The sequence below is a fragment of the Centroberyx affinis genome, unplaced genomic scaffold (assembly GCF_046629955.1).
Source record: "Centroberyx affinis isolate AG114_WGS23_722 - 3 ecotype Tasmania unplaced genomic scaffold, CSIRO-AGI_Caff_v1 ptg005310l_1, whole genome shotgun sequence".
NCBI classification, from domain to species: domain Eukaryota; kingdom Metazoa; phylum Chordata; class Actinopteri; order Beryciformes; family Berycidae; genus Centroberyx; species Centroberyx affinis.
In genome coordinates this window covers 84,983-112,732 of record NW_027282648.1, presented here as the reverse complement: position 1 = coordinate 112,732, position 27,750 = coordinate 84,983, and the positions used below count along the sequence as shown (strand labels likewise).

Below are 27,750 nucleotides of genomic sequence, written 5' to 3'. Positions count from 1 at the left end.
ACGGCCATTAAAACATGGTAATCCACTGTGTGCCTCGGTCCTTAGGTCTCGGTCCGGATCGATAGCAGACAAAAGCACCGTAGGAGGCTGTCTGGACATTAACACACACATGTGCTTTATGCTTCACCTGCATGTTGTCATCATAATGATAAAGATGGTTCTGATGCACTGATGCACGTGCTCCGAAGTGATAAAAGTGTCGTTTCTAGTGGAGATGAAGACAAGATGCTGTTACAAAGTATTACAGTACAACGAAATTACGTCTTTATTTGATGCTACACGGAGCATTTCTATTCAAGACATAAATAGAAAGTGGGCAGACCACTGAGACAGACTCAGACAGAGCCAGACAGAGCTGTTTGAAGTAAGGAAAGGGGTCACTGAGTGTTTTATCTGAGTGGGGAGGGGGGGGGCTTGGCGATTTGATGCAAGCAGACCTTTCAAGGGTCTTTTTTTAAAACACAGATAAGAGGATTGGCAAGTGGCTGGAGAGGAGCAGTCAAAACAAGCAGCAGGACCAAAAACCTCATCAGACATAGGCCATACTTATTTTGATGAGTCCAAACCCTATTCTTAAACTGTTTTGCTCAGTTATGGCTCCAGATTTGTTTGTGCGGTGAATACAAAAGCAACATAACCAAAGCAGACACAAGTCCTTTCAGTAAGCCGTATAGCATCCAAGTGCTTTCCAGAGTGTGATAGTGAGCATGCTCATGCATTTGCAATCAAGAACGCTGCCACATTTAAAAATGCCTCTCCATTAAAGGAAGAGCCCATTAGCTTTCAGAGGAGTAATCTGTGAAGAATGCTCTATCAGTCGCTGCTATCAGTGGGTCCTCCAGTAGAGGAAGGGTGCCGTCTCTCAGTTTTAAAATGGATCCTAAAGACAAGAGAGAGAGAGAGCCCGCAATGTGACTCATGTCAAGTGGCCATCCAGCTGGTGAGTCTGTGTGTGTGTGTGTGTCAGCCCATCCTTATCTTTGAAGGATGGGATGGCTCTCTCTTGCAATGGCTCCACCGCTCTCGAGCCAGGCAGAGCTGGGGATCATCCAGGGAGAGAGGAAGTCTACGCTGCAGCCAGGCAGAGTGGATGCTCTGCTGGACTTTTCTGACTGCAGAAGACCTTTTCACCAAGAACCAAGTGTTTTTGGTATTGAGAAAAACACAAGAACAAGAGGTCTAGAGGTAGGAGAGTTTAGGGGGGCTAGGCTCGCCCCAGGAGGGTTGGGAGCTGGCGTCAGTCTCAGATCAAAGCCCTCCAGGAGAGTCAGCTGGTGCCACAGGGTAGGAGAGGAGGAGGAGGAGGAGGAGGAGGAGGAGGAGGAGGAGAGGTGGATCTGCCCCCAGCAGACTGCTCTGCTCCAGGCGGCTCGTCCCTCCCCGAGTCAGCCGGCCGCCACAGGCCATCATGACGGAGTGGACCCTGCTGAAGCGCCTCCTGGACGCCGTCCACCAGCACTCCACCATGATCGGTCGCCTGTGGCTCACCGTCATGGTCATCTTCCGACTGCTCATCGTCGCCGTGGCGACCGAAGACGTGTACGCCGACGAGCAAGAGATGTTTGTGTGCAACACGCTGCAGCCGGGATGCTCCACCGTCTGCTACGACGCCTTCGCCCCCATCTCGCAGCCTCGTTTCTGGGTCTTCCACATCATCAGCGTCTCCACGCCGTCCCTCTGCTTCATCATCTACACGTGGCACAACCTCTCCAAGCTGCCCCACAACGCCGCCCAGAGGCAGGGGCGCGGACAGGGGGCTATCCCGGGGGAGGCGGGCCTCGACGGGGGGCGAGACGGCGGACGGGAGGCCTACGATCGGAGCTGCGACTCAGACAGTTGTTCCATCCGCTCCCATAAGCATCTGGGCCACAGTTTGGCGGACGTGCTGGAAGGCATCAACCCCCAGAGCCTCCAGAAGGGAGACCCCAACAACGTGGTGTCCTTGAGCCAGGCCCGACCTCACACCTACAAGGAGGGGAACGCAGAGGGTCCCGGGGCTTCTGGGGGGGTTTTGTCCAAGTGTTACGTATTCCATGTGTGTTTGCGAGCCATTCTAGAGGTGGGCTTCGTCCTGGCCCAGTGGAGGCTGTTTGGCTTCCAGGTGCCCGTCCATTTCCTGTGTTCCTCGGTCCCCTGCACCCAGCCGGTGGACTGCTACATCTCCAGGCCCACGGAGAAGACCATCTTCCTGATCTTCATGTTCTGCGTGGGGGTTTTCTGCATCCTGCTCAACCTGCTGGAGCTCAACCACCTGGGCTGGAAGAAGATCCGCCAGGTCGTGAGGCTGAGGGAGGGGGCGTCCTGGAGGGGTTGTCCCGGTATGAGAGGGGGATATGAGACCTTCCCTCCGGACAGCCCCTCTCTCACCTCCTCTCTGGGCTTCAGGGACGTGACCAGCACCACCTCCCTGCCCACGCTGGACCTGGTGGTGGGCCACCGGCCAGACTGGACCTGTGCTGGGAACTGTGGCCCGCTGAGGGAGCCTGAGGAAGGCATAGAGACGAGGCTGGAGCAGCCGAAGAGACAGGACTCCCATAGAGGAGAGAGGCAGCCTCTGAAGGGTAAGAGGGAGAGCAGGGGTCCCAAGCAGAGGAGCGCTGAGGTCTGGATATGAGCACGACCGTGGGGAAGCATTTAGCTGTAATCAATCTTTCTTTATTCTTCTAGACCAGTGCCTTTCAAACTGGGGTCCAGGGACTCCCAGGAGTCCTTGCGAGGGTTCCAGGGGATCCCCAGCAAAATGAATAGTTTAATTTCACTATAATTGAATTTACTAGAAATTATACCAGTTAAATGATGTAGAATATTGAGTGTTCTAATCATAGGTTTTACTCTGATCACAATTATCTCCACGGTTCACATCAGCCTCAAAAATCCTTGAAAGTTGTGGATTTGAGGAAAGTAAACGAAGGCCTTAAAAGCTTTTGAAAATGAGTGGATCGCCTTGAAAGTACTTTTTTTTTTTTTTTATTAAATCATCAATACACCTCAGCTCTCTGGACCTCTCTCTGCCCTAGCATTAACACTTCGCATCCTGTGGAAAACTGTGATAGAGATTGGTGTTTTCACTATGATTTCTTGACTTGCCAAGATCATGAGTAAAAAATGAGGCCTGCTTGATATCTAATTTGACTGCAAAACAATTTTATGTGTTGCAAGCAAGACCTTGAAAGTCATTGAAAGTCAATTTTATGTCCGATGAGTGTGGGAACCCTGTATCTCTCCAATTCAGTAGTAAATCAACAGCAAAAAACTTCCCATATGGATCCCCGGGACAAAATCTACTGGCAGGACTTGAAAATGTTTGAGAACCTCTGATCTACTGATCACTGAATGAACCAAAGCAATGGTAAAACAATGGTAATATATATACAGTATATTACCAATAAATACTGGTTTAAACTCTGGTGCAAGGTGAGTCTTAAAACCTGAAGCCACTAAAATGAATGATTAAATATGTGATTTTGCATAATGTTTACTCACTGGGTGAACTTTAGACTAGAATAATAGAAGAGAAATCTAACCTTGCTTGTAAAAAAAAAAAGTGCCAAATTCCTTTGCATTTATGTGGATCTACTATTATTTTGTGTTTCACAGTGAACTGGGTAGATAGGTAGATAGATAGTGATGAGTGTATAGATATTCAGAGTTCAATATGGAGACTGATGACAGTGGGTTGATCAATTTGTTTTAAATTTCACAGATCAAGGCATACAAATGAAAGCAAGGGAAAGGTGGCTCAATATTTGCTTGTCATTTATTTACGCAATATATTTATTAATATATTCATTTACAACATCTATAAAACACCTTTTTGTATAAATTATGCTACAGAAAAGAAACAAAACACAGAAATGCGCAGCCAGTTTCCATTGACTAGAAGTTTGTTGTAAAATGAATAGTGAGGAGAGACTTTTCAGAGCTGGAAAGGCAAACAGACAGAGGTACAGTGTTGAGGGGGGTCTTGTTTTAGTGTTATCAAAGAGTCAGTTGTTCATAATATAGGCCTGTATACTGCAAAGAAAAAGGTTGATGTTATATTCAGGGTTAAATCTTCAGTAAACTGAGTCAAAAGCTCTGCAAATGGGAGATTGTTTCAAGACTTGTTTCAAGACATTTTCACTAAATAACTGAAATGATCTTAAACCAAGCTGAATTCTGTTGAAAATAATTCATTATCCCCCAACATTTTTTTTCAAATGTTCTAATAACAATAAGACTGTAAGACTGAATACATGATTAAATCACCCGGATGTACATTCTTTTTTGTAATGTAATGTGGTGTGACTGTGTTGCAGATAGCACCTTGTGCTCAGAGATCCATGGTTACAATCTTTAAAAAAAAATCATCATGCAACATCTTAAACATCTACAACAATTGCAAGCTAACAATAGTTTCCAATACATTACATTTTGTATATTTCCCCCTATTGTTCATAAAGTATAGTTGGTCCACATAAGAGATGAAACAAAATTAAGAATGCAGTACATTGAGTACATTTTGGTAGCAACACCCAAACCGGAGTTTTGGCCTGGGGTTATGTCTGTTCACTTTAACAGCAACTCTTTGTGTATAAAACAAAAATAAGAAAAAATAAGAAAATGCACACACTTCTGGAAAAAAATAAGTCTTTATGGCATTGCCATTAGATCATTCTTGACTAATCTGCCTTTTTCGCTCTCTTGTCTAGTGGCTCTGAACTGAATACACTACATCTATTCTCAGGAGAGGCTACTGCCTGTTATCAGGCTGGTTTACTGTCTCACAAGCCCTGATGGACTTCTTAATTGACCACAGGTTTATCAGCACAGCCACACAGAAACTGTAGCCTATTCCTTATCCTACTGCTTATCTTTTCACTAGCCAAACACTAGCTAATAAGCGATCTGGAATGAGTTTCACAAGTTATAGGATAATCTACCTCCACAGATTTCGTCTACACCTGATTTAAGACGCGATACAATTGTTTTTCCGATCTAAATTACAACAATTGGGATAGTGGATTTAACAGTTTCATTATTGTACAGTACAAAGAACATCTGAGGTTATATAAATCTAAGCATCTACCATCATTTTGACGCATATATATCTGATATGGTAGAGGGATTTTAACCCTGTCGTGAATGACACAAAGTGCAACGTTCAAGGAGAGAAACAAATAAACAAAATTAGGTGCATGTCCATAGAAGTGTGTGGTAGGTAGATTCTAAAGCTTCAGTGCAATACAGACAACATTTAAAAAGCACTTTTATATGGTTTTAAGTGTGACAAGGCATTCATCCCTATCTGACACAGAGCGGGCGGTGCAGTCCTTACTATGAGGCATCATGTCACAATAAGTCAGACCATGTAAACAGAGAGAAAGAGAGGGACATTCAGAGAGATGGGACTTCACTTCAGTTCCTCACAGTCTTAAAAAATGTGTTCCGGGCAACACTTAAGAGCACAGCAGGCAGACAGGCAAAGTCAAATTTGCACCAAGGAAGAGAAAAGACATGGATAGAGAGCTAGAATACAAGACAGGCCAACCTGAACACAGGCAAAGTCTAACTGAGTAGCAATATACACAAAGTACTGCCTACCATGATCCCAGTTGAATGTGAGGTTTTCAAACACTGGTGCGACTTCAGCTGTGCATTAGACATGATCACTGTCCAATATGGTCTGTCAATCTTTGAAATGTGTACAGCCATACAATTAACCGGATGAGACTTAAAAAACACACTGACTGGATATTGAAATGGCAATGTTAGAGGTTGAGCCTGAGCACTCTTTGGGAGAAGGTTTTCACTGTTCACAAAACCACAAAAAATAATAACAATATGTCTCAAATAAATATGGAATGTCTGTGTGAAACGGTAGGGCGCCATTGAGTGAAAGCCAACATCAGTGATCAAATGTTTTGTGTACAGTGTGAAGACTGAATTTCACATTTTGACTTTGGCAAGACTTCTCTTGAAGTGCTGCTGATAAGGCCTTACAAGGCATCATCAACACATAATAACGTGATGCTTACATTATGATTGTAAAACAGAACATAAAATGCTATTAAGAATATTCAAAATGTCTTGAATAGAAGGCTTTCAGGTGATGTAACGCACCCTCTGGCGGCCATATTGGAGGTGCTAAGCTCAGTGTTTCTAAACATACAACTTGGCTGTCTTAACAGCATTGAATAGACTGTTAATACCTGTGCTGTTTTTGACTAGGATCTGACTGATTATGTGTTTAGATCATGTCAGCTTGCTAGCTAGCTAAACATAGTATGTGGTCAGCTAACCATCACTGTCTTGTTGTAAACACATCTCATTTGCACACTAGCTATGTATCTAGTAGAAGCTAGCGTTAGTGGCTAGTAGTTGCATGTTAACCTTAACATTAGAGCTTTACTAAATTAGCCTGCTGACTAGTTAGCTAGCTAACAGTTTGTTCAGGTTAACTCTGCTGTTTCTTCTCAATCTACAACTCACATGTTTTGCTAGTAGTTGCATGTTCACATTAACATCAGTGTCTTTGCTGGCTAGTTAGCTAGCTAACAGTTTTTTCAGGTTAACTGAGCTGACTCTTCTCAAGCTACAACTCAGAGTGGTTTGGAGTAGAGACTAGGGCTAAAGACAAGAGACAAGTTTACTGTGTCACAGTAACCTACATTTGGAAACAAATCCACCTTATCACACTTTTCACTTTTACTTATAATGTGACTACCGTATTTCCTCTAATATTGGCCCGGGCCTTTATTTACCTCAACTGCAGAGGATACCAGGCCTTTATTGGAAGCAGGCTTATATTAGAGACAGGCCTTTATTTCTAGTTCCCTCTGTTTGATAAGTATATTTGCTCATATTTTAGTACGAAGCCTCCTTGTTTTCTGATCTGCTTCTGTTGGGGTACGTTAGGTAGCCATTTTTTTGTTACTGCAATGCCGATAATTACGGTAATCGACGACGGCACGCTCCAGAGACTTCCGCCGGCCGAGCCATCTTGTGGCATACTGCCATCTTGTGGCACTTGTACGTTACTACAAACTACAGTTACATTATATAACAGGCACCAGGAGTTTACCGGTATCCACCGTTGTTTTTTCCTTTGTTTTTTTCCCTGGCCTGTATTTGGGGCGGGCCTTTATTTGTTCGTGTCGACCACTGCCCCGGCCATTATCGGAGACCCGGCTTTTAATTGACTACCGTCCACTATTAGAGGAAATACGGTAAATAGATCTACACCCATACCACAGTGGTATCGCTTTTTTTCCAGCCAGGTTGTTATATATTTAGAAATTATTTGCTCACAGATAATTCTCCACTTGACCTCCATGATGGCACCAGACGTAGCTGCTAGCAGATTTGTGACGCAACTGCAAAGCCCCTATCATTTCTGGGATAACTATTTAACAGTTTTATAACATCGTTAATACACTGAAATGCCTGTAATGTTTCTCACGAGATTACAATGTGATAATAAAGCATATATGCCTGGAATGCTCTTACAGTGCAGTCATGACGTCCAGCAATGCGCTTCAAGGAAAGTGTTGCTCTTCAGTGTGTGGCGAGGTGGCGAGGGCTCAGGCAGACAGCTCAGAGGTTTGGAGAGCAGGGTGAGGAGACGACCTCACATCAGGCCGAACAGGGAGACGGCCTCATCTGAAGGATGGAGAGGCTGGAGTTATGGAGTTTGACGGCTCCTTGACATATTCACCCAGTCCCCAGACCCAAAGGACTCAGGTCTGGCCAGGCTGAATTTCTCACTTAATGGCTTAGGTTTCAGTTGGCTTCGGGTTCGTAAAATATCGACGGAGAAAAATAACATAACCGGCAACATTTTGAGCTTTAGTCGGGTCGGTACTCGAGACTAAACTACTACTTTCCTGGCTCGATTCAAATTCAGAAAGCAGAGATGTTTCAGCTGCGGGTTGAGCTGGTCCCCACGAAATTTTCAGGCCCCGAGTCAAGGACAGAGGCCGGGCGGAGGCTGAGTGCGATGAGGCCGGAGGGAGTCTGCACGGGACCGGTCTCACTGGGGCAGCGGGACGATCACGTCCACGTAGTTGATGGGGAAGAAACCGGACTCGCCGTTGATCATGCCCTCGTACCAGTTCTCGTCGATCTGGTTGGTGAGGATGATGATGTCTCCCTCCTTGAAGCCCAGCTCGCCCTCGTTCTCCGGCTCGAAGTCGTAGAGCGAGCGGCAGCACGGCTGGTCCAACACCTCCGACTCTGCCCCGGGACAGATATACGGAGGAAGAGAGAGAGAGGGAAGAGGACATAGAAGGATATAGAGGGAGAGGAAAGACATGGGCAGATAGAGAGAAAGAGGAAGAGAGGGACAGATGGACAGAAGATGAGGAGAGGAAGGTGTTACAAAACGCAAGTTGTTCCTGTATTTACAAGTATCTGTACAGATTTTAGTTATTTCATTTAGCCTTTATTCCACCATGCTGGTCACTTATGATGATTATTTACAATGAAGAGACAGTAGACTGGCGGACAGTTTGTGATAATGACAAACAAAATGCAAGACCAAACCAGCCACATGAAATGAATGAAACTGTGTGGAAATATCCGGGACGGGATTTTTATGCTCATAGGAGTTTTACTCAGTCAAATGTGTTCTGAGGGCAGAAAGAATTATGATTGGTCCAGAGTCATTTTCTCTATTCCTGTCATTTTTATTTTCCTATTTGTGTTTTTGTGTTTATTACTGCACTTAAACATTGTAGTAGGAACACACTTCTTACAAAGGTGAGTTTTCATGATTATTATTATTAAATTATTATAAAAAATAAAACGTTATAATTGGCTAAGTGAGTTAGCTAACAGTTAACTCAACAGTGAGCAGTAATGTGGACTTTTTTCAAGATTACAATTTGAAGATTTTTTTATTCACATTTATGGTGGAAAACTACTCATCTCCAACTTTTTTCCCCTTCTCATGTTACTGGTGTCTCTAAATATATATATATATATATGTGTGTGTGTGTTTGTGTTACTCACGGTGACTATTGCCATTGGTAGTAGGGCTGTCAGGCCAAGACAGTGGGACAGAGGTGAAGTGATCAGCTGGGTGAGAGGTGAAGAGATATGGAGATGGTGATGAGGCAAGCACAACAAACACAATACACACTGATACACACACATGGTGAAGCAAAACAACTGCAGATGGGCCATGTGAGTCTGTACTGTACCATACTGCATGTACACCAGTTATGGCTGAATTTTACCACTAGAGGGCAGCAGACATTTTTCACAAAGCATCTCTTTAATGAAGATTCAGAGGAGATTGAGCTCTAGATATTAACATGCCTCCTGGGTAATCGTATTGTAATTGGATAGAGCAAAAGAGAGAAATCCAATTTCAGTGCGTACACCAGAGATGCATTTTAATGTCAGGTGTAAACGTAATCCAGCTACATCATACAGTATCTAGACACAGTCTGCATGTGAGACACATGTTAATGCCAGGTGGAAAGGGGGGCATAGATATTCCCAACCTCTTATAGGAGCACACATTATATAGTTTAGGTTAAAAGCCCAATATGGGATGACAGCCTGACAGCTTAACACTTTAAAAGAAATACCTACTTTTCCCATTGAATGTGTGGTTGAGCTGGATATCTGTAAGGAATGACAGAAAAAAAAACATATACCAGAACTCAAAGACAACAATGGAGATGGAGCTGACAGAGGAAATTACAGAAAACCAGGCAACGGCACAGATAAATTAAAGGCAAATTTGGAGGCGGCCGGTCCAGCCGTACCTGAGGATTTGAGCGAGGAGCTGTAGGACAGTCCGTTGTGCTGACTGTTGTCGATGGTCTCAATGCTGGTCATGATGGACTTTGGTTTGAACTCTCTCTTGGGGCGGCTGCTAGCTGTGGATATCCTGTGGGTGAGAAGATACCAGGACAGCAGAATGTAAAAGCTTGTCATATAAGGTAAAATACAGTGGCCTGTTAAAATGATATTTCACTATTTTTGCATTTATTTTGAAGGCAGTGGTTTTTTGAGTCCTTGAGCTCCTGAAGTAACGAAGGGGATAGTGTTGCTGAAAATAAAAATGGACAAAAGAGTGTTTGCTCTGCTTGCTCTAGAAGAAGAGGGTCTGAGGGTCCAGGGTCCTGGATTTCCCCAAGGGGATCAATAAAGTGCTGTCTTACCTTATCTTATCTTAAGAGGATGAGGAGCCTCTGCTAGAGCACTGATGTATAATATTGGATGATATGACACTGCCACAATTAGAGACTGCTCCATGTTGGACTGTCTTTCAGTGGTCAACATATCTGAAGCAGCATTTCTATTGATTGGCCATGTGTTCATTCACGTGAACTCTGACTTCTATTCTCTCACTTTTATTCGCCCCGTGCATGATTTTCAGTGTGCAAGACAGGAGAGAGAAAGGTGTGATAATATGGGACAAAGGGTTGTGGGGTAGACAGAACCCACAATGACCGGGCGAGCCACCAGGACCACAGAACTGGAATGAATAGAATGGCCACATCTAATCAAATCCACACTCTTGAATGGTGATTTGACTGGTACACCTCAAGATGGCTGCCACGGAATTTGAATGTTCAGCATATCAGCATTGGTGCATGAGACTCTGGGAACATCATGTGTTACTATGGGCATGGCATCATTTAACTTAACATTCTGATGCATTCCAAGTTCCTGTGTCGTGCCAACGCTCATTTCCATGACTAGACATGACATCTACATTCTATGGCAGCCATCTTTAAGTGTACCAAAAGAAATTACCTTGACAAATCAGAAAGTGGCCGTTCTATCCATTCTATTTCTGTGTCCAGGACACCCCAGAATATTTTCCCTTTTCAGCACACATCACATCTCCCACAAGCCGGGGAAGAGTCAGTCTCCGGCATTAGCTGCCACCGCTGGCATCCAGGCTTTCAACTTCTTGAAAAGTATGACAGAATGAAAACTACCTGATTCTCCGACAGAGGCATGTGCACTAAAAACTGAGAACTTACAGCAAAATGAAATATGGCTTCAAGTACAAGAATGAATCCTTCTCACCTCTTCTGCAGCTTGCCACTGAGCTCCTCCAGGATTGCAGACGACTGCCGGTGGTACTCTAACGCCGCCTCGATCAACGCTGACAACTGGCTCACCTGCTCTACCTATCAACAACACACACACACACACACACACACGTCAGACCATATTACATCACCCACATGTCTCACAGGTTAAATGACACAAAATCCCAGTATCAGTCACCAGCATATTACATTATGGCTCATACTGAGCTTGACTTATAAATAGAAAATACATTTTTCCTTTGTTCATAACCATTCTTAACTCTTCAGGGTAAGATTACCAATGGAAACCTTTTACAGCTTCAAAATGAAATAAATATAAACAAATTTATGAACCTTCTTTCTTGTATTTATAATAATGTGACATACCATATGCTGGAGATCAGTATGTTTTAAAATAGCGTCTAAACCTGTCTCTTCACAATGCATACATCCAAATCTGCACATTTTCTACATGTTATCTTAATATGTAAATTGAATATATTTGATAAGGTGAATAGTTTTTACAACACACATCTACCCGCTTAGACACTAGTTTATTTTCATACTACCATATTTTCTCATTTGTATATTTCAAATAAATCTAGATATTTTTTCTATATCTATAACTTGTGAAGATTTCACTTATTTCATACTGCATATATTAAGATTTTTTAATCATTTGTTTTTTTTGTCTCAGTATGGTCTACTGTCTACTACGGTCTACTACTTTATATGTTCTTTACACGTTGAAATTGTCAGATGCGTTATGTTTAATAACCCCATTGGCTCCCATTTTATTTATAAGTTTCTCTTACATCGTTCTCCAGGAAGTTGAACATGCTCCTCTCTGCCAGGTCTTTGCTCTCTTCAAACTTCTCCACCGCCTGGCGGATCTCCTCGTCCGGGATCTTCCCCTGACGCTTCTTCTTGTAGTCGAAGTCTAACCGGCGGCCCTCCAGCTTCTTCAGGTGGTGCTGCAAACAGGAACAGGTTCAATCCAAAATACTATACTATAGTTAGTTTTTTTTTTACAACACATGTCAGCATGTTCCAGATTTTCTGCATATGTCCTGTATATATCTGCACATGTGTATGATCTGAATCTGTATGATCTGAATATGTATGATATGATCTGGAACAACGCACATTCTGCACATCCTGTATATATGCTGGAAATCATTTTGTTTTTTATTTGCTTTATATGTCATATATCTTTACATTTTAATTTTGCATATATTCTCATAATTTGATGTATGAATATATGTTCATATAGCACATTTATCACTTATTTTATGTTCCTTTTACTTTGTATCAGTATACACTACTACTGCTTGTTTTTTGTTTTTTTACACACATACCAAACAAGCTGTAATTCATATATTTCCATTCATGTATTTTTACTCAATGTGGTAATTGGTGGTTGTGTTGTGTTAAATACCCTCATTGGCTCTCTTCTTATTTATAACCCGTTTTTTTTTCTTTGCTGCATACTGTTATTTGCTGTTGCAAAGCACCCACTTTTTCCATTGGAAACATTCAAGTGTCATCTAGTTGGTATGAACTTTACGGGTTAATCCAAATAAATACACATACAAATCCCTGAAGAGGTGCAATTTTTCATAAATAAATATGGGATATAAAATATTCTCTTGTTCAGCACTCATAGAGATGTAATAAAGTGAAGCCTATTTGGGTTTTACAGCTCAAATAAACATTGAATAAAGCCATAAAGTCTGTAAGTCCACAGATATAGGAGCTCCAGGCTGGACATCTTGAGAAGATCCCAGATCCCGGTCTCAGCTGCCTACTTTCTGGCTTTGGAGCAGAGTTCTTCACGCTCACAAACACTAAGCAATTAAAATATCCTAAAACATAGAATGAAACATAAGTAAATTCTTTAAGTAGTATTCCTCTTTAATTATTAGAGTGTTGTTGTGATGTTGTTTTATCACATGATTTTGATCTGGCTACTGTAATGTACCGTGATCTCTTTGAGGTCCTTGTCCTGTAGATTCTGCAGGGGGTCAATAAAGTTCTGTTTGACGTTTATGTCCAGGGAGTCCTTGACTTCAGCCATCTGCCTCATGGCATCACCCATATCCACCAGACCACAGCCTGAGGGCCAGAGAGACATACCAGTCTGTTAGCAGGGGGCTTTTCACCTCAGCGCTGTGACATACAAACTCATTTTAAAGCAATACACCGCAATACACAGGTAGATTTGTCTTGTTGGTCAACCTGTCGAGTGATGAGATCATAGACACCAAAATCATCCAAGTGTCCCCGGTAGATCATTAGCTCTGGTGCTCCATGCTAACACTTTGACACACTATGCTGACTGATAGCATGCGACTAGCATTATCTTAAAAGTGAGAAATTGAGAACTTGGAGCAGCTCTAAAGTTAAATGGTAAGTAATCTTAAATGATATAAGTCTGACAGTTTTGTACGGAACCTGTTTTTTTTAACTCGTGGGAAGATCTATCTCATGGCCACAAATTATTATCTCGTGGGAACGACATCTAGGTCGTGGCCACAAGTTACTATCTCGTGTGAACGAGTGTGTGAGTGTGTGTGTGTGTGTGTTTATTTCTGATAGAAAATATGTTCAAAGACCATTTCACAAATCCTAGACATTTGTTAAAATGTACATGAAATATAACAAAATAAATTAGAATATAATACAAATAATAAAATATAAAATAGCGATGTTTTGAACTATCAGGGACTGCTTTCCCTGTTTCCATAGGAAGTGAAGGTGGTGGGTGATGGGAGACTGTGTACAGCTTAAAATCACTACGCAAGGGATGAATATGTGGTTGCTCACCTGAAATAGTTACAAAAACAAACCTGTCTACATGAGCTATATTGAGTTCATGATATTTCATGTTTAAAATGTATGAATCTACAGGCCATATTAAAAAAATACTTACCACTTTTTATCACTAAAACGTTGGTTTTCTTACTTTGGATAATGCTACTGTCCTACTATCACTCAACATAGTGTATGCTAAAGTGTTAGCATGGAGCACCGGAGCAAATGATCTACTGGGGACACATGGATGATTTTGGTGTTTGTGCTCCTCTCACTTAATGGGCATGTTGTCTGTGTTAACAATATGTTGTACAGACAGGGAGAACAATCCTAAAAAAAGCTACAGAGCTCATTCATGTTTACTTCTGTGAAGCTGCAGCCTCAGTTCCAGGTGGGACTTCAGTGTCCAGCAGGGGTCAGAACTGAGTTACAATACAGCTGGACAGCAGAGCAGAGGCACCTGATGGGCAAAGTCACCTCATGACCTCATATAGTTAGGGTTAAAACCAGGCCTTGGTTTGGAATAGAAAATAGCTCTACATGCTTTGAGGTGAGGATTTGAAATGATGCCTACTTTAACAAAAAAAACCCAACAAAACCCCAAAAAAACCCCGAAAAACAAAACAAAACAGAAAGTAGGATTTCATTTCATTTCAACTTTGCTGCGGAAAATGTATAGGTCTACTGAGGTTGCCATCTATTTCAGCGTGCCCCTATATAGTTTACTGAAAGAGCTGTTACATACAAATTAGACACAAATAACTAACATGCACAGACAAATATAGCCTACCTGTTTTTTAAATACTTGAAATGAGGTCGATACATCATGAGGTAATTAGGCTGAAAGGAGTCCGATTGGCTACATCTGGATTTTTGATTTAATAAACCCACATAATCAGCAAGATGACCTTGTATTCAGATGATCTAGTCTAGGCCTATAATCAGTTTGGATGGCAATGATGTGATAGACAACCTTGAAATAAAATGACACACAGCTTTCACATTTTATGTAGGGTGAAAAGCCTCAGAAAGATAAAGATGGTATATTTCAAGAAGCACCAAAGCTAAAAGACCTACACAGGAAGATAGTATGGAGCGGAAAGGGGTAGTTAAGTGAATTTTAAGTTCTGAAAAATGCTTTTAATCGACTCACATCCTGCCTAATAGTGCACATAAACTTTCCGATACGAAGTCCAGCTCTGTGCGTCTGCTCCCAATTTGCCGGAGGGCCGACCTGTCCTCACTGTGGCTAAGCTCACATTTATCTGAGTTCTACCTCCCTGTTTACTCTCTCAATGCTCAGTCAGAAAAGTAGAAATGCCAAATCAATTTGAGCTGTTCTTCAGGCATTCTGTCATTCTGTGTTGGCTCTGGTCACAGAGCCTGACCCCCTCCATGACATAGTGTTGGAACCTGTAATTGTATAGCTTGCGTCTACTCCTGAAATACTGAAAGGCAAAAAGGTAGAACAGAGGGACAAATAAACTTTCAAATGTCACATCAATTTTAGCTGCTTTTCCATCAATTTTGTAAACTTTGTTTTTTTGTATCTGTCTTCTGGCCCGGTACGTTTCACAGAGGGTTTACAGACAATTTCTCTCCCTGTGATATACACACTGGTGTGAGTGCTGCAGGCCAACCGACTTCATGCCTAAGAACAAGGGCATGTGAATTTGAACAACTCAAATCTACATTAGGTTGTGTGAGCGCAGATGCATCTTATGCATGATAAGAACTGCCAGTATGCAGCTTGGGTTTGCCGATATGGAATATCAGTGAGTACAATCACAATTCAATCACTGATTAGAGCACTGCAAAAAAAACAGTCATTTAATCTAAGTATTAAGTCTTACATTCTTGTTCTTTTTTTAAAATAAATGAGAAAAAAAATCATTTTTTTCCAATACAAATCAAACTGTTGAACCTTGTTTGAAGGTTTTGAAGCAAGTGAAACTGCATTGGAAACAAGTGGAATGGCAGAAACTGACACGTTTTAAGAAAAATCAAAGTGGAAGAGAGAGGGGATGGCTGTGCGAGTGTGTGCAGAAATGTGTGTATCAGGGGATGATACAACATCTATAAAATCTGTAAACCGTTGCCTTGCCTTCAAACACATGACCTGGGTTTCCCGCATGACCTCAGACAGAGACAGAGAAGAGAGAGCAGAGAAAGCATGTGTATGTGATTGTTTGTGTTGTAGCGCTAGGGTTGCTATACAGCCTTTCACAGAGTAGAATTGTCCTGGAATAAAAAGAAAAATGCTGTGTTCCTTATTAAATCCTTACTAAGAACAAGATGACTATTCTGCAAAAATCATGTCAAAATTAGCCCAGGTGAGTCAATTCCCTAATATTACAAAATGAACTCAAAATGCATTTATTTATACCAGGTCTCTTCAATACATCTTAATGGGAATTTAGGGTGCAGTTTGGAGCAGTGTGAGCCTGTGTTACTTATAGATGACATTTAATTTCAGTTCCTGTGGTTTCAAAGACAACGAAACCAAACTATCATCCTTCTGTCATTATATGTAGAAGCACAGAGCTTTCCCTATCAGTGCACTTTCTCTTCTCTATTTTTACCCTGGAGGTCAATGAAGAAAAGTGCTTTGCATAGATTCCGGACAAAAAGTGTATTTTGAGCTAATTTTGTGGCACAAGAAAACATGCAAAAAGTCACGGGGAGTGAATGATTTTTATAGCCAGTGTATGTATGATGCATGGGAGTGGTACAGTACCAAAGACAGAGTCCTCTCCCAGTTCATGGCCGTAGCGCAGCATGCAGTCTCCCAGCAGGCCTTCAGTCTGGGGGTAGCCGGTGGTCTTCACCTGCCCTCGGATCTTCGACACCGTGTTCAGCATGCCAAGCTTGGCTCTGGACGCTGCAGCCAAATGCACAACAAATCAATAAATACACTAAATACGAGACTTGCTCTAGAAAGAGAGGGTCTGTGAGGAGAACTATGTTGATTCCAACGCCATCTGCTTTACCTGGGTTTGGCTGGAGGTATTCTGTTGTTTTGGACAAGAGGTCGAACACTGACTTGTTGGTGACCTCGATTTTCTGTTGGGGGCAAGACAAGAACGTTAGAAAAACAGGGACATAGCAGCAGTGTTTGAGTATTTCATGGTGATTTCATTTTCAATCTATATTAAAGATGAAACGGTACATTCAGGTAACGGTTCGGATCAATACACAATACTGTGCTCACAGGTTCAATCTAAAACATTTGAAGATACGTTGCGCTACGTTATTAAGACCTCTGAAACCTGGACTCACCGGAAGTGTGATGACCAAAGCTAAAACTCGCTAGCTTTGCACTCTCTAGTATTCAAACAATGTAAAAGAGAAAAGAAGAAGAAGAATTTTGTCCTGCAAACTTTTGGTACATCCCTAATCTATATCCTCAGCAAGCAAAGAATGTGACAGCCTGACGCTCTTGGGATTTCTCAATTGAATCAGTGAGTTTTAGTCCCAGTCAGCAACAAAAGCTAGGGCTTGATTCAAATTTCTGTCCATCATAGGTTTTTATAATAGCTTTTTCACAGCTAAACCCTTGTATTGTTCAAATAGAGGTTCTTTTTGTGTTTATAAACTTTTAGAAGAGTAATGCTGCATTCACATCATATGGGAATAACCATTGAAGCAACTTGATGGTTCAAATAAACAACTTGGAAGTGCTCATGCATTTGAACTTGTTTGAAGCTGTTAAGACGCCATGATTGAAGTTTTCTGCAGACTTTGGTTGCTCCTGATCAGCTTCTTCACACTTACCACCTGTGCACTTAGTGAGTGATGCACTGGAGCTCATGATTTACAGCAAACATTTCAATGTCAACCACAAACCAAAAATCCAGCAAGTAGTTGGGCCCCGCAATGGCACTGAAAGAGTGGATCAGAGGTCTCCAGTCTCTCAAACTCACCCTCTCCATCTCCATGAAGTCTTCATCCAGCTTCGTCCCCTCAGCCCCACTTATCTTTTCACTGAGTAGCTGCAGAGAGATAGAGAAGAGAAAGAGAGAGAGAGAAGTAGGGAGGATTGGAGGATGCAGTGTAGCGACAGAGGGAGAGGGGGAAGGAAGAGAAAACAACATTAGGCATTAAAATGTATTGAAACAGATATACATTTTGTTTCCATGTCTATCGTTCACTATATTTGCCATGCAGGCCATGCATCTGATTCACCGTAGATACAGTATGTACACCCACTCACCCTGATGGTACATTAACTAGATTCTTGATGTGTCATCTTTCATATGGCACATTGATATCAAGGATGTGGAGCTGTGGGCGAGCAGAGAGCCATTCATAAAAGGAATCGATGTGGTACTACAGCATTGGCAGTTTCATATGTCAGTTAATACATACAGAGTCACTCTGGCCCAACATCATCCGACACCAAATTCATATTGGAATGGGGAAAAAAATGCAATATCAATATAGCAGAGGCTATAAAATTGATTTTTCTTAATTCATTCTTGTAATAACAAAAACAAGAATGAGCTACATGGGGCAGACATACTTCATTTTCCAACAATAAAGTCTTGTAGAATAACTGAAAAGGTTTCAAAAGTAATGTAGACTAGTAAAGTAGACTTCAACAGTTATATCACAACTCAACATGTGTCAACATAATTGCAAAACAAGATTTGACCCGATCTTACACCCGTGCCCAAAATTACACATAGTCTGTTGCAAAGCACTGAGAAAAGCAGACCGGATACAACTGGCACGTGGTTTTAAGACAGAGGAGTGTGGCCTTCAGACCATTCCTTAGCAGGTTTAAAGAGGATTACTAAAGACATTTTGTGCCTACAAACAGTGGGCTAATGCTGAAATATTTAGGTTAGTCGTCCAGTTGGGTAGAAAAGGCTGGACTGCAGGCCAGTCACTGAGTTCATTTTCTACAACAGTCTGAGTTAAAAGGACAAATCCATCCTCAGTTCCTCTTATACTGTTATGGATCATAAACCTGTGATGTTCAGTGTGTTCCAGGACTTATTTTATGATGAATTGTTGTAATTTACCTTCCTGGTGTACCCACTCTCCCTCAACCTGCCTCATCTGCGTCTACTTCAGTTAGCGGCCTCTACATTTCCCACAATACCTTTTGATAACCCCCAGAGAAAGGGAACATGAACTTGTTGCTTTCAATCAAAGGTGGGCATATGGCCATATAAACAGCTTGGAAGCGTCATCGCTCATCTGTGGGTTATATGCGTAGGTGGAGAGAGCAATAGCTGTGGTAAAACATGTCTTGTGGCTGCACTGCATTCTGCAGCCATTGCAGTCATTCATGCCGTTGATGTTTTAGACAGCTTGTTTTGCCTCCAACTCCAATGTAGCTGCACTGGAAATATTCAAATTGGAGGATTATAAACTTTTCAGATGACAGGAGTGTTACATTGCCCTCTCCTTTGGTCACGCAGTATATGAAACTAGAGTACAGGGCGATCCTTTGGGAACAGGTTAGCACTGATAGGGTGCTCTACTAAAAAGAGGCAGTAGGGCAGATTATTACCCCGTCATCGCCCACAGTGCTTTGGTGTAACACATGAACACATTTGACGCAATCATGAATTGGCTTGTATGAACCGTCCTTACACAGAGGAAATTCCGATAGCCGTTCACCTTTCATCACACAGCGACAAGGAAATTACAAAAGACAAAATGGCACTATCTAGCAAGCCACTTGGCCTCGCTTCTCTTACGTAAATGCAGTGGCCTATGTGCTCCAAATTGACTCACAAGGTCATAGTTTGCAGATTACAAGTTAGAGTTCCTAATAATAGGCTTTAGCAATTTGTACTTTTCTCCCGTGAGTCATCTCCAAACCAGCAGGCTATTACAATTTACAGTTTAGGTGACAATTTAGCAGACGCTCTTATCCAGATCGAAGAAAAGAAGAAAACGCATTTGTGAATCCCGTAATGAGGATAATAATAAGGAGCCTACAGAACAAGTGCAAAGAATGAAAAAATACAATGGCAAGATCTAGGAAAGGATCTAAATTAGAGGACTGCAGGCAAAGGTAAGAGGAAAGAGGAAAATCACAGGGAGGTGAGGATGAGGTGCAGTCTGTGATGAAAGGTTGGGAGTGATTCAGCAGTCCTGACTGAGGTGGGATATACAATAACCCAAGACGCACTCAAAGTCTCCTTTTCCATCTTCCTTTCCCTAATTGAAACATCAGTGTGACATCACCAGTTTCTTGAATTAAGTGACGTTATCTTGACACCAGTCTCTGTTCAAGAGCAACGCCCTCTAGCAGGTGAAGCTCTGGTCCCACACACAGCCGGGACAGAATCTTAATTTCGAATGGAGATTCTGTTTAGAGAGTAATGATTTAAGATGGACATTTGTTGCAGTGCAGGAATACCACATTTCAAAGCCAAAATCCAGTGATATTCCCTTTTGAAACGTCGACATCTTTCATCCATACCGTTTTAACACAGCTCAAAGTAGCTGGAAAAGGTGCAGCAGCACTGGCAGCAGGTTAAATATAGTGCAGACAGTGTTGATGGGCGCTCCAGCACAGACACAGCCCTGCTAAAAGAAGTCCAATTAGCAGCTTCGCTAGCAGCAGATTCAGTAGACAGAAAACTAGGAAGTGGTAGGAACCGGAGACCAAACCAGAGAGAGACTTGCGTCATCATGTCTGGATCTGAACTGGGCAGACGGTCACCAGGGACGCTAAACTCCTCATATGGTGTTAGTGTTAATCATGTACGTGCAGATCCCCATAGACATTACATCCAGGGGCTCAGTAGCACAATAAATAAGCAAATTCAAAATTACCATGCAGGCGTTTAGCTGGCGCTCTTACCCAGAGCAACTTACAATGAATAAGCAGGTAGGGGTTAAGCATCCGGCTCAATTACACTTCATCAGGACACATGGCTGTTGTGGGGCTCGACCCTGGGACGATGGAGCACTGAGCCTCTGCAGGTTTTCATTGCAACCAACTGATTAGTTCCTCCTCTCTGGCTGAAGGAGTGCTAATCAGTGAAATCACCTGCTGTAGTCTTTGGTTGGAATGGAAACCTGCAGACTCTCGGCGCTCCGTGGCACATGGTTTCAGAGCCCTGGTGTAGAGGTTAAAGGATTCCTTCGGTGTTGGTGAAAGTTGGCCTCATTTTCCAGATTGGCATCTCTCCCTTATGAAATAAATATCTGAGATAGTCCTGCATTTTACGTAATTAGCTAAACTTTTGAAAACGGCGTCGTAGCAGAGACCAAACTAGCTTGTTGTTATCGGTTGCTCCAACTAATTTGTGGGACGAATTGTGGAATGACAGATGAACGGCTTGAAGGCAATATAAAATGTATATTGTATGCTTTTATACTACTATTTTATGCTTATATCTTTGACCCATAAATCTACACATCTCTGAAGTTTGGATTTGATATCGTAAATGATGAGAAATATCATGAATGGGACTGAATAGCATCTACAAGGTAGGAAACACCAGTCTCTTATTGTGTGATAAGGTCATGTAAACATCCACAGCAGTTTCCTAAGGGAGAGAGACCAATCTGGAAAATGATTGGCCTCTAACTGCCTGCTGATTGTTGATTCTAAGAAATGACTCCTGAGTCATTAACTGGCATCAATACAGAAGTCTGAAGTCTGAGGTTTACTTTCTGGTCGAACAGTCGTATCTGGCAGGATGCACGTCATTTACAACTGAAATTAGTCACTAATTCACCGGGGGATTCTCAGGGAAATACTGAAAGGCGGAAATCAAATCATGATTGCTCTGCAATCCAGTGAGCCTCAAGACTGCAGTGTCAGTCATGTTGTTATACCAGATAGTCTACATGATAACAGCTGTATAGTCTGCTTACCTTTCACATAAGAATCTGCAACATTTTCATATAGATACATATCTGTACCAAGTTTCACATCGGTATGACTGACAGTGCGGCGGGGCTGAGCCTTAGACTTTGAGGATGTATTATAGTGCCCCCTATGAGCCAAACAGTACTATTCTTTGTGCCCAGGTTATGAATCACCTAACAAGTAACCTAGCAAGATCTAGAGGATTAGGCGACCATTTTAACATACAAAGTAATTGTGTTCAAATCTCACCTGGGCATTGACAATTAAACCTGATAAATCGCCTTTATGGTTCTGTTGAACGTGTCCTGCTGGGCTACAAAACACCATCAACTACCACTATCAACATTCCACACACATAAAGCTCTTGATGGATCAGAGCAGTACTGGTTGAGAGTCGATGAATGCTTGGTATCAGCAGCAACCAGACCAAATGAGCCAATAAATTAGACAGAGAGGATAGGAGAGGAGAGGAGAGGAGATACTATTGAGACCAGAGCTATGAAAACGCTTTGCAGAGACAAAGCACCTAGGCCTCACACTATATGGATGCATATAGATGTATTATGTCCATTTTCTTAGACTGGACTATTCACTACATGGTCTAGGTGCATGTCAAAATTCCATCACTTTCTGCCGTCTATGGTGCTGAATGGCTGCATATCATACTATAAAGCAAGGAATCTCTTTCTGTATGTGTGTCCTTCGCATATCTCGAGAACCGTTTGTCCGATCTACTTCACACTTGGCAGGGTGTATTGCTGGGGACCCAAGGACGTGCAGTGTCAGATTGGACACACGACACGTTCAATATTAATAAACTTTGAATAAACAAGCGAACAGCGCTCTGTGCAGCAGCAGGGCTCAGTGTCGAGTGTGAAGTTGTTTGGATGAGCGGTTCGCAAGCAGCAATACCGGAGGCCAAGCAATCAGCCCGTTCCGAACAGGCATGTTTTGAACGGGCACTGCACTAGTCTTTAGCTAAATCGTGTTGGCAGTGAAGGCAGAGATTCTCTCCGTTCGCCTTCACACTTCTGAGGAGTTTGTACAAATGATGTCAGGCTCGTTTTGGCTAGGTCCGTCTTCCTGGCTGGTACAAATAGCTGAATGCGTTTCTTGAAATGATTCAGCATTGTTGTGAAGCCACGGCACCTTGAACTACACTGAACAAGATCGTCCTTTACTTTGTTGAAGTATGCCCACACTAGGCTTGGACATAACTGCTACCAAAAGCAGCTACAGGAGGATAGTACGAAACAACGCCAGAGAGAGCATAGAGGATTTGTAAAATTACACTAGAAGCCCTCTAGTGGCTTCTGGTGTCTCTCTCTAGTGTCTCTAGTGGTATCTTCTCTAGTGGCCTCTAGTCTACGCCATAGCTCTTATTTGGCTATTTGATTCATTCACTCAAATTATCTGAATGACGTTAAAGAGACTGTCTTTCAACCAGAGGAGCTGGGTTCAAGCCCCTATGATGTGTCCTGGAACAACACACTGAGCCCCTACCAGCTCCAGACCTTGACCTCTCACCTCTCTGTGGAGGAGAAAAGAGAATTTCCCTACAGGGATTACACTGCTTGCTGAATTTTGCAAGTGTGATATGAATTGCTGTACATGTGGCCAGAGCTTTCTCTTCCCAACTTCTCTTTCAGTACTTACAATTTGCTTGTTTTGAACATAATGAAAGATAATCTCCAAATTTGTGGTTTATTGGCCAGGGATTCTGGGGCTGTCTCAAACATTCTTCATCTGAGAAAGAATATGTGCAGCCTCTTACAATATTGCTATTTCGATTTGTTTGACAATTAACTGTGAAGCCCTAACCAGCAGTGGAGCTACGTCTACATCTTTGTGAACAGTTTAACTCACTTCCATCGTAATGATGTAAAACCCTTTTATAAGATCTATCCCAATTGGTGATGAATGAAGCGATCAGCCTTAGATGAGTAAGTGTGAGGAGAGAAGGTGGTGAGCGACGATCATCACCTCCAACACGGCGCATTGTCTTACTCCGGTAAATGACGACAGCGGCGTCGGAGTCAGCGCTCTACGCTGCCAGCGGCCCACGAGCCAGGCCTTATGTAAGCAATGAGACTGCATCAGCAAAACAATGTACAGTAGGCCTGGGACACTGGGAAAGGATGGGGGGAGGGGTATGGCAGGAAAACAGCAGGGATTCTGTGTGTGTCATTGTGTGTGTGTGTGTGTAGCGGTCACACAGTATAATGAGCAGTGGCACAAGCACAGGCAGAAAAAGGAAGCGCAACCGCTAGTGCGATTAAATGGGTCATAAAGAACAAGACCACAACAACAGTGACCGCTCGTTCCCAAGCAAATAACTCAAGTCTATTGAATTGAATTGAATTTCACAGTGCAGATTTCCTGTGTTTCATTACACCCTTGAGCAGACTTTAGTGTGCTACAGTGCTTGTCTCAAGTTTCTGTACGGATGTTTTATTTACTTGATCACTTCTAATGGTCTTCATTAGGGCTGCAACTAACGATTAGGCTATTTTCACTGTCGATTAATCTGTCGATTATTTTCTCGATTAATCGATTAGTTGTTTGTTCTATAAAATGTCAGAAAATGGCGAAAAATGTGGATCAGTGTTTCCCAAAGCCCAAGATGACGTCCTCAAATGTCTTGTTTTGTCCACAACCCAAAGATATTCAGTTTACTGTCATAGAGAATATTCACATTTAAGAAGCTGGAAGAAGCTGAGAAGAAGCTGAGAATTTTGTCTTATTTTTCTTAAAAAATTACTCAAACCGATTAATTGATTATCAAAATAGTTGGCGATTAATTTAATAGTTGACAGGGTCGGAATCACACCTAGATTTCTGTGTAATCTTTCGATTTATTGGTGCAGGTAAATGCTTTAGATTTCTTTTGGGGTTTTTTAAACTGCGTGTGTCATAAAGTTCACCAGCATCAGCATCAACATAGCCATCAACATAGCTATCAAAGACAAAATAAGAAAAAAAAGGCAAAGAAGCGCAGAAAAAATGTTCCAATTATGTTCACATACACACAAGAAAGGAAGAGGAAGTGAAGGGAAAGCTGGTTCTCAAGTTGGTTACTTTAGAAATTTGGACTGATTAAATAAATCCATAAATGGGGTTATTAGAGGAGTTGCGATACTTTGAACCAAACGTTTTAATCAAAGTGTTGCCTTACTCCCAGTAATCTGAGTACTGGTGCGCATGTAAATATACTAATTTATCCTTTAATCATTCTTAGATCAAGGCTATTCTTAGTCCTAGCCAGAGGTTGGCCTGGCAGGGACGAATTCTGCACCTTTTACACCGCTGCACCGGGGTTCATCAGGGTTAGCTCACTTCAGAATGTGTCAGTGTGAAATGTTAGGTATGTCAGAGTTTACAGTAGAGTTAGCCCTTGCTTTGATAGTGCCTAAAGAGCTGTGGAAGTAATAAAACGTACAAAATGTAAGACCGAGACATTATATAACTGGGTACTAGTGCTTCTAATAATCAGAAATGACCAATTTAAGATTGAGAGTAATGTGCACAAAATATGTAGTTTATACACATATATATATATATATATATATATATATATATATATACACACATATATATATATATTAGGGCTGGGCGATATGGACCAAAAATCATATCTCTGTATTTTTAGGCTGAATGGCGATACACGATATATCTCGGTATTTTCTACGAAGTGGGCTAAATGTTCAGTTGTAAGTAGGGCTGGGCGATATGGACAAAATCAAATATTTTTGGGGATGGCTATTAGTGCTTTCACAAAATATTTACACAATGAGATTTTTGATAAATAATCACCAGTAATGTGGATATAATGACTAAGTGGGTAAAGGCAAATAATAGAACAGCTAGAACAGTTTGGTAAGTTCAGAAAATGACATCACTTTACTGTAATGCAGCCTTTAAAACCAGGAAAAGACAACACTTATGCCATATCACGATATTACAATATCCAAAATCTAAGATGATATCTAGTCTCATATCACGATATCGATATAATATCGATATATTGCCCAGCCCTAATATATATATATATATATATATATATATATATATACATATAGTTTAAAATGGTGTCTTGTAGAGGCTGCTACAGTATGTGCATTTAGATTAGAATATCACCATAAAATTTGACTGGACTATTCTGCTGCAAACTGTAAAACATCCAGTGTGCCTATAAAAGAAGCTGGGTTTCATTGTAAATGTCTTATATACTGTGAGTGTATTGGTATGTACTGATGGTAAAACTGTGAGAATTAACTAAAAATCTCAATATTGAACCGTCCCAGGTCAGGTGGTCTCCCTACTCTTTACACAACCATGCTGCCTAAAAATAATACATCACAAAATACTACTGGGATATGAATCTGTTTCCAAGACAGGTGCTTTACCTAGCCAACCTGGCAACCACAAACAGCGTGGCATACACCAAGAGAGGTGGTGTGTGTGTGTGTGTGTGTGTGTGTGTGCGTGTGTGTGTGCCCAAGGCCCACACTTTCCCTTCAGCTCCACTATGAGTGTAGCCAGCAATCGGAGAGTTGTAGACACCAAGTGGGTCAGTGCCTGGGTAAAATTAGCAGGCTCAGACTGGGGAAATGAGCCCAATCTGGCTGCCAGAGCCTTTCTAGGACAGCGGAGGGGGGTGAATCTGCTATGAATGAAATATGAAATATGTGGAGAAATGAATAACAGATAGGTACCATAACTCCTGTGTTAATGGTGTACAGGTACACTGCAAAAACGGTCCAGCTTAAAAAGTCATTGAGTCTCATGTTCGGTCTTAAAATCTTATTTCTCTTAAAACAAATTCTGACAAATGAGGTGAAATGTGACTTGTTTCCAATGCACTTTCACCCGTTTCAAGAACTTTAGTAGTGTGTCAGTATCTTGAAACAAGGCAGAATAAGATGGATATTTCTGCAGTGTAACGGCACTGTGAAGATTTTCTTGCTTGCCTTTTGACACGAATTAAGCGCAAAGGTAAGGTTTGCGTTGCACGGAGAAGCGAGGGAGGAAAAAGAAAAGGAAAAGCAGCCGTGCACCGCGGGACCATGACGTGCTCCAGGGCCGGTTGCATTCGTAACAACAGTAGCAGGTGACAGCTGGAGCAGCAAATGACTGGTGTTGGCCCGGCAGATGAGAGGGCAGATACCCTGCTCTTAATCCAGACTGACACAATGTAATCTGCTGCACACATTACAGCTGCAATTACCCTGAGCGGAGAGCCGACGCCGGGCTGAACAGTCACTCTGAAAGCGAAAGCAGTCGGACCGCCGGGGGCTTCGGCCATGCGGGGACTTTCCAGCCGAGCTGCAGCCTTCACAGCCAGGATGGGATTTTTTTTTTAAATCACAAATCAAAGACGCTAGATATCTCCTTTGTACGTCCATTTACAGTCATTTTCTTTGATTGTTTGACAATGGTGGTAGATCGGTGTGTTCCTTTTTCCTGCACTCTGAACACAATGCTTTGCAGATGGGCCTTGGGGAGCAGGTTTCCTCTGCAGTGAGAGCACACACACACACAGAAGCACAATGTCCTTGTCCTCTCACCACACCTTCTCACCGATTTGTCTAAACAAACTCAACCATGACCCGGCAGCCAGACAACTGAAACAATGCCTTGAAGTTTCTTCACAGCAACACTGTAACAAGAATATACCGAAGTATATTTTTCCCAGTTTCCATAGTCTTTATCTCTTTAATTTAAAGCTGCACTATCCAAGACTTTTAATGTAAAAATGCACCTGTCTTATCAGCCGCTTATCGGCAGCTTAACAAAATGCCACATAAGTAGCGGTATGAGTGCTGATTTTCAGTTACACCAGTTATATATTATACACTATATACTATTAGATCATTAACTGTTCTGCAGTCAAAGGTGTTTGTTTATAGGGTATTTTACAACTGCTTTGAACATGATTCACAAGTAGCACAACTATCCATTTTATAAATTGCATTTTGGAATGAAACCAGCCCAATCCAGTCCAGCCCATAGATCACTCCAGCTTCAGCCTCCACTCCTGAGGAGGTCAGAAACCAT

The 27,750-nt window shown here is 42.0% G+C and overlaps 2 protein-coding genes across 3 annotated transcripts in view; one reads left to right on the top strand and one right to left on the bottom strand.

Moving 5' to 3' along the window:
- Positions 1-1,408: 1,408 nt before the first annotated feature.
- Positions 1,409-2,614, top strand: LOC139667126 (gap junction delta-2 protein-like). Its single transcript, XM_071546542.1, has one exon. It carries the CDS (start codon positions 1,409-1,411, stop codon positions 2,612-2,614), a length of 1,206 nt encoding a protein of 401 aa, XP_071402643.1.
- A 1,139-nt stretch (positions 2,615-3,753) lies between these two features.
- The window catches only part of sh3gl3a (SH3-domain GRB2-like 3a), a 37,089-nt gene continuing 13,092 nt past the window's right edge, over positions 3,754-27,750 (bottom strand). Inside the window, exons 2-12 of one of the 2 annotated variants that reach the window (XR_011696930.1) lie at positions 17,774-17,842; positions 16,841-16,913; positions 16,588-16,731; positions 13,018-13,151; positions 11,852-12,010; positions 11,032-11,135; positions 9,756-9,880; positions 9,580-9,612; positions 8,992-9,057; positions 6,499-8,214; positions 3,754-6,372 (exon numbers count right to left, since the gene is read on the bottom strand). Coding sequence is in view for 1 of the 2 variants with exons in the window: in XM_071546543.1 (XP_071402644.1) it covers positions 8,012-8,214; positions 8,992-9,057; positions 9,580-9,612; positions 9,756-9,880; positions 11,032-11,135; positions 11,852-12,010; positions 13,018-13,151; positions 16,588-16,731; positions 16,841-16,913; positions 17,774-17,842 (1,110 nt within the window). In the remaining variant the exon portion in view is untranslated. Of the gene's footprint in view, positions 8,215-8,991; positions 9,058-9,579; positions 9,613-9,755; positions 9,881-11,031; positions 11,136-11,851; positions 12,011-13,017; positions 13,152-16,587; positions 16,732-16,840; positions 16,914-17,773; positions 17,843-27,750 lie in introns of both variants that reach the window. The other variant, XM_071546543.1, reaches the window with a different exon arrangement.

Coding starts and splice junctions, on each gene's coding strand:
- LOC139667126 (XM_071546542.1), top strand. CDS start 1,409: ATGACGGAGTGGACCCTGCTGAAGCGCCTCCTGGACGCCGTCCACCAG.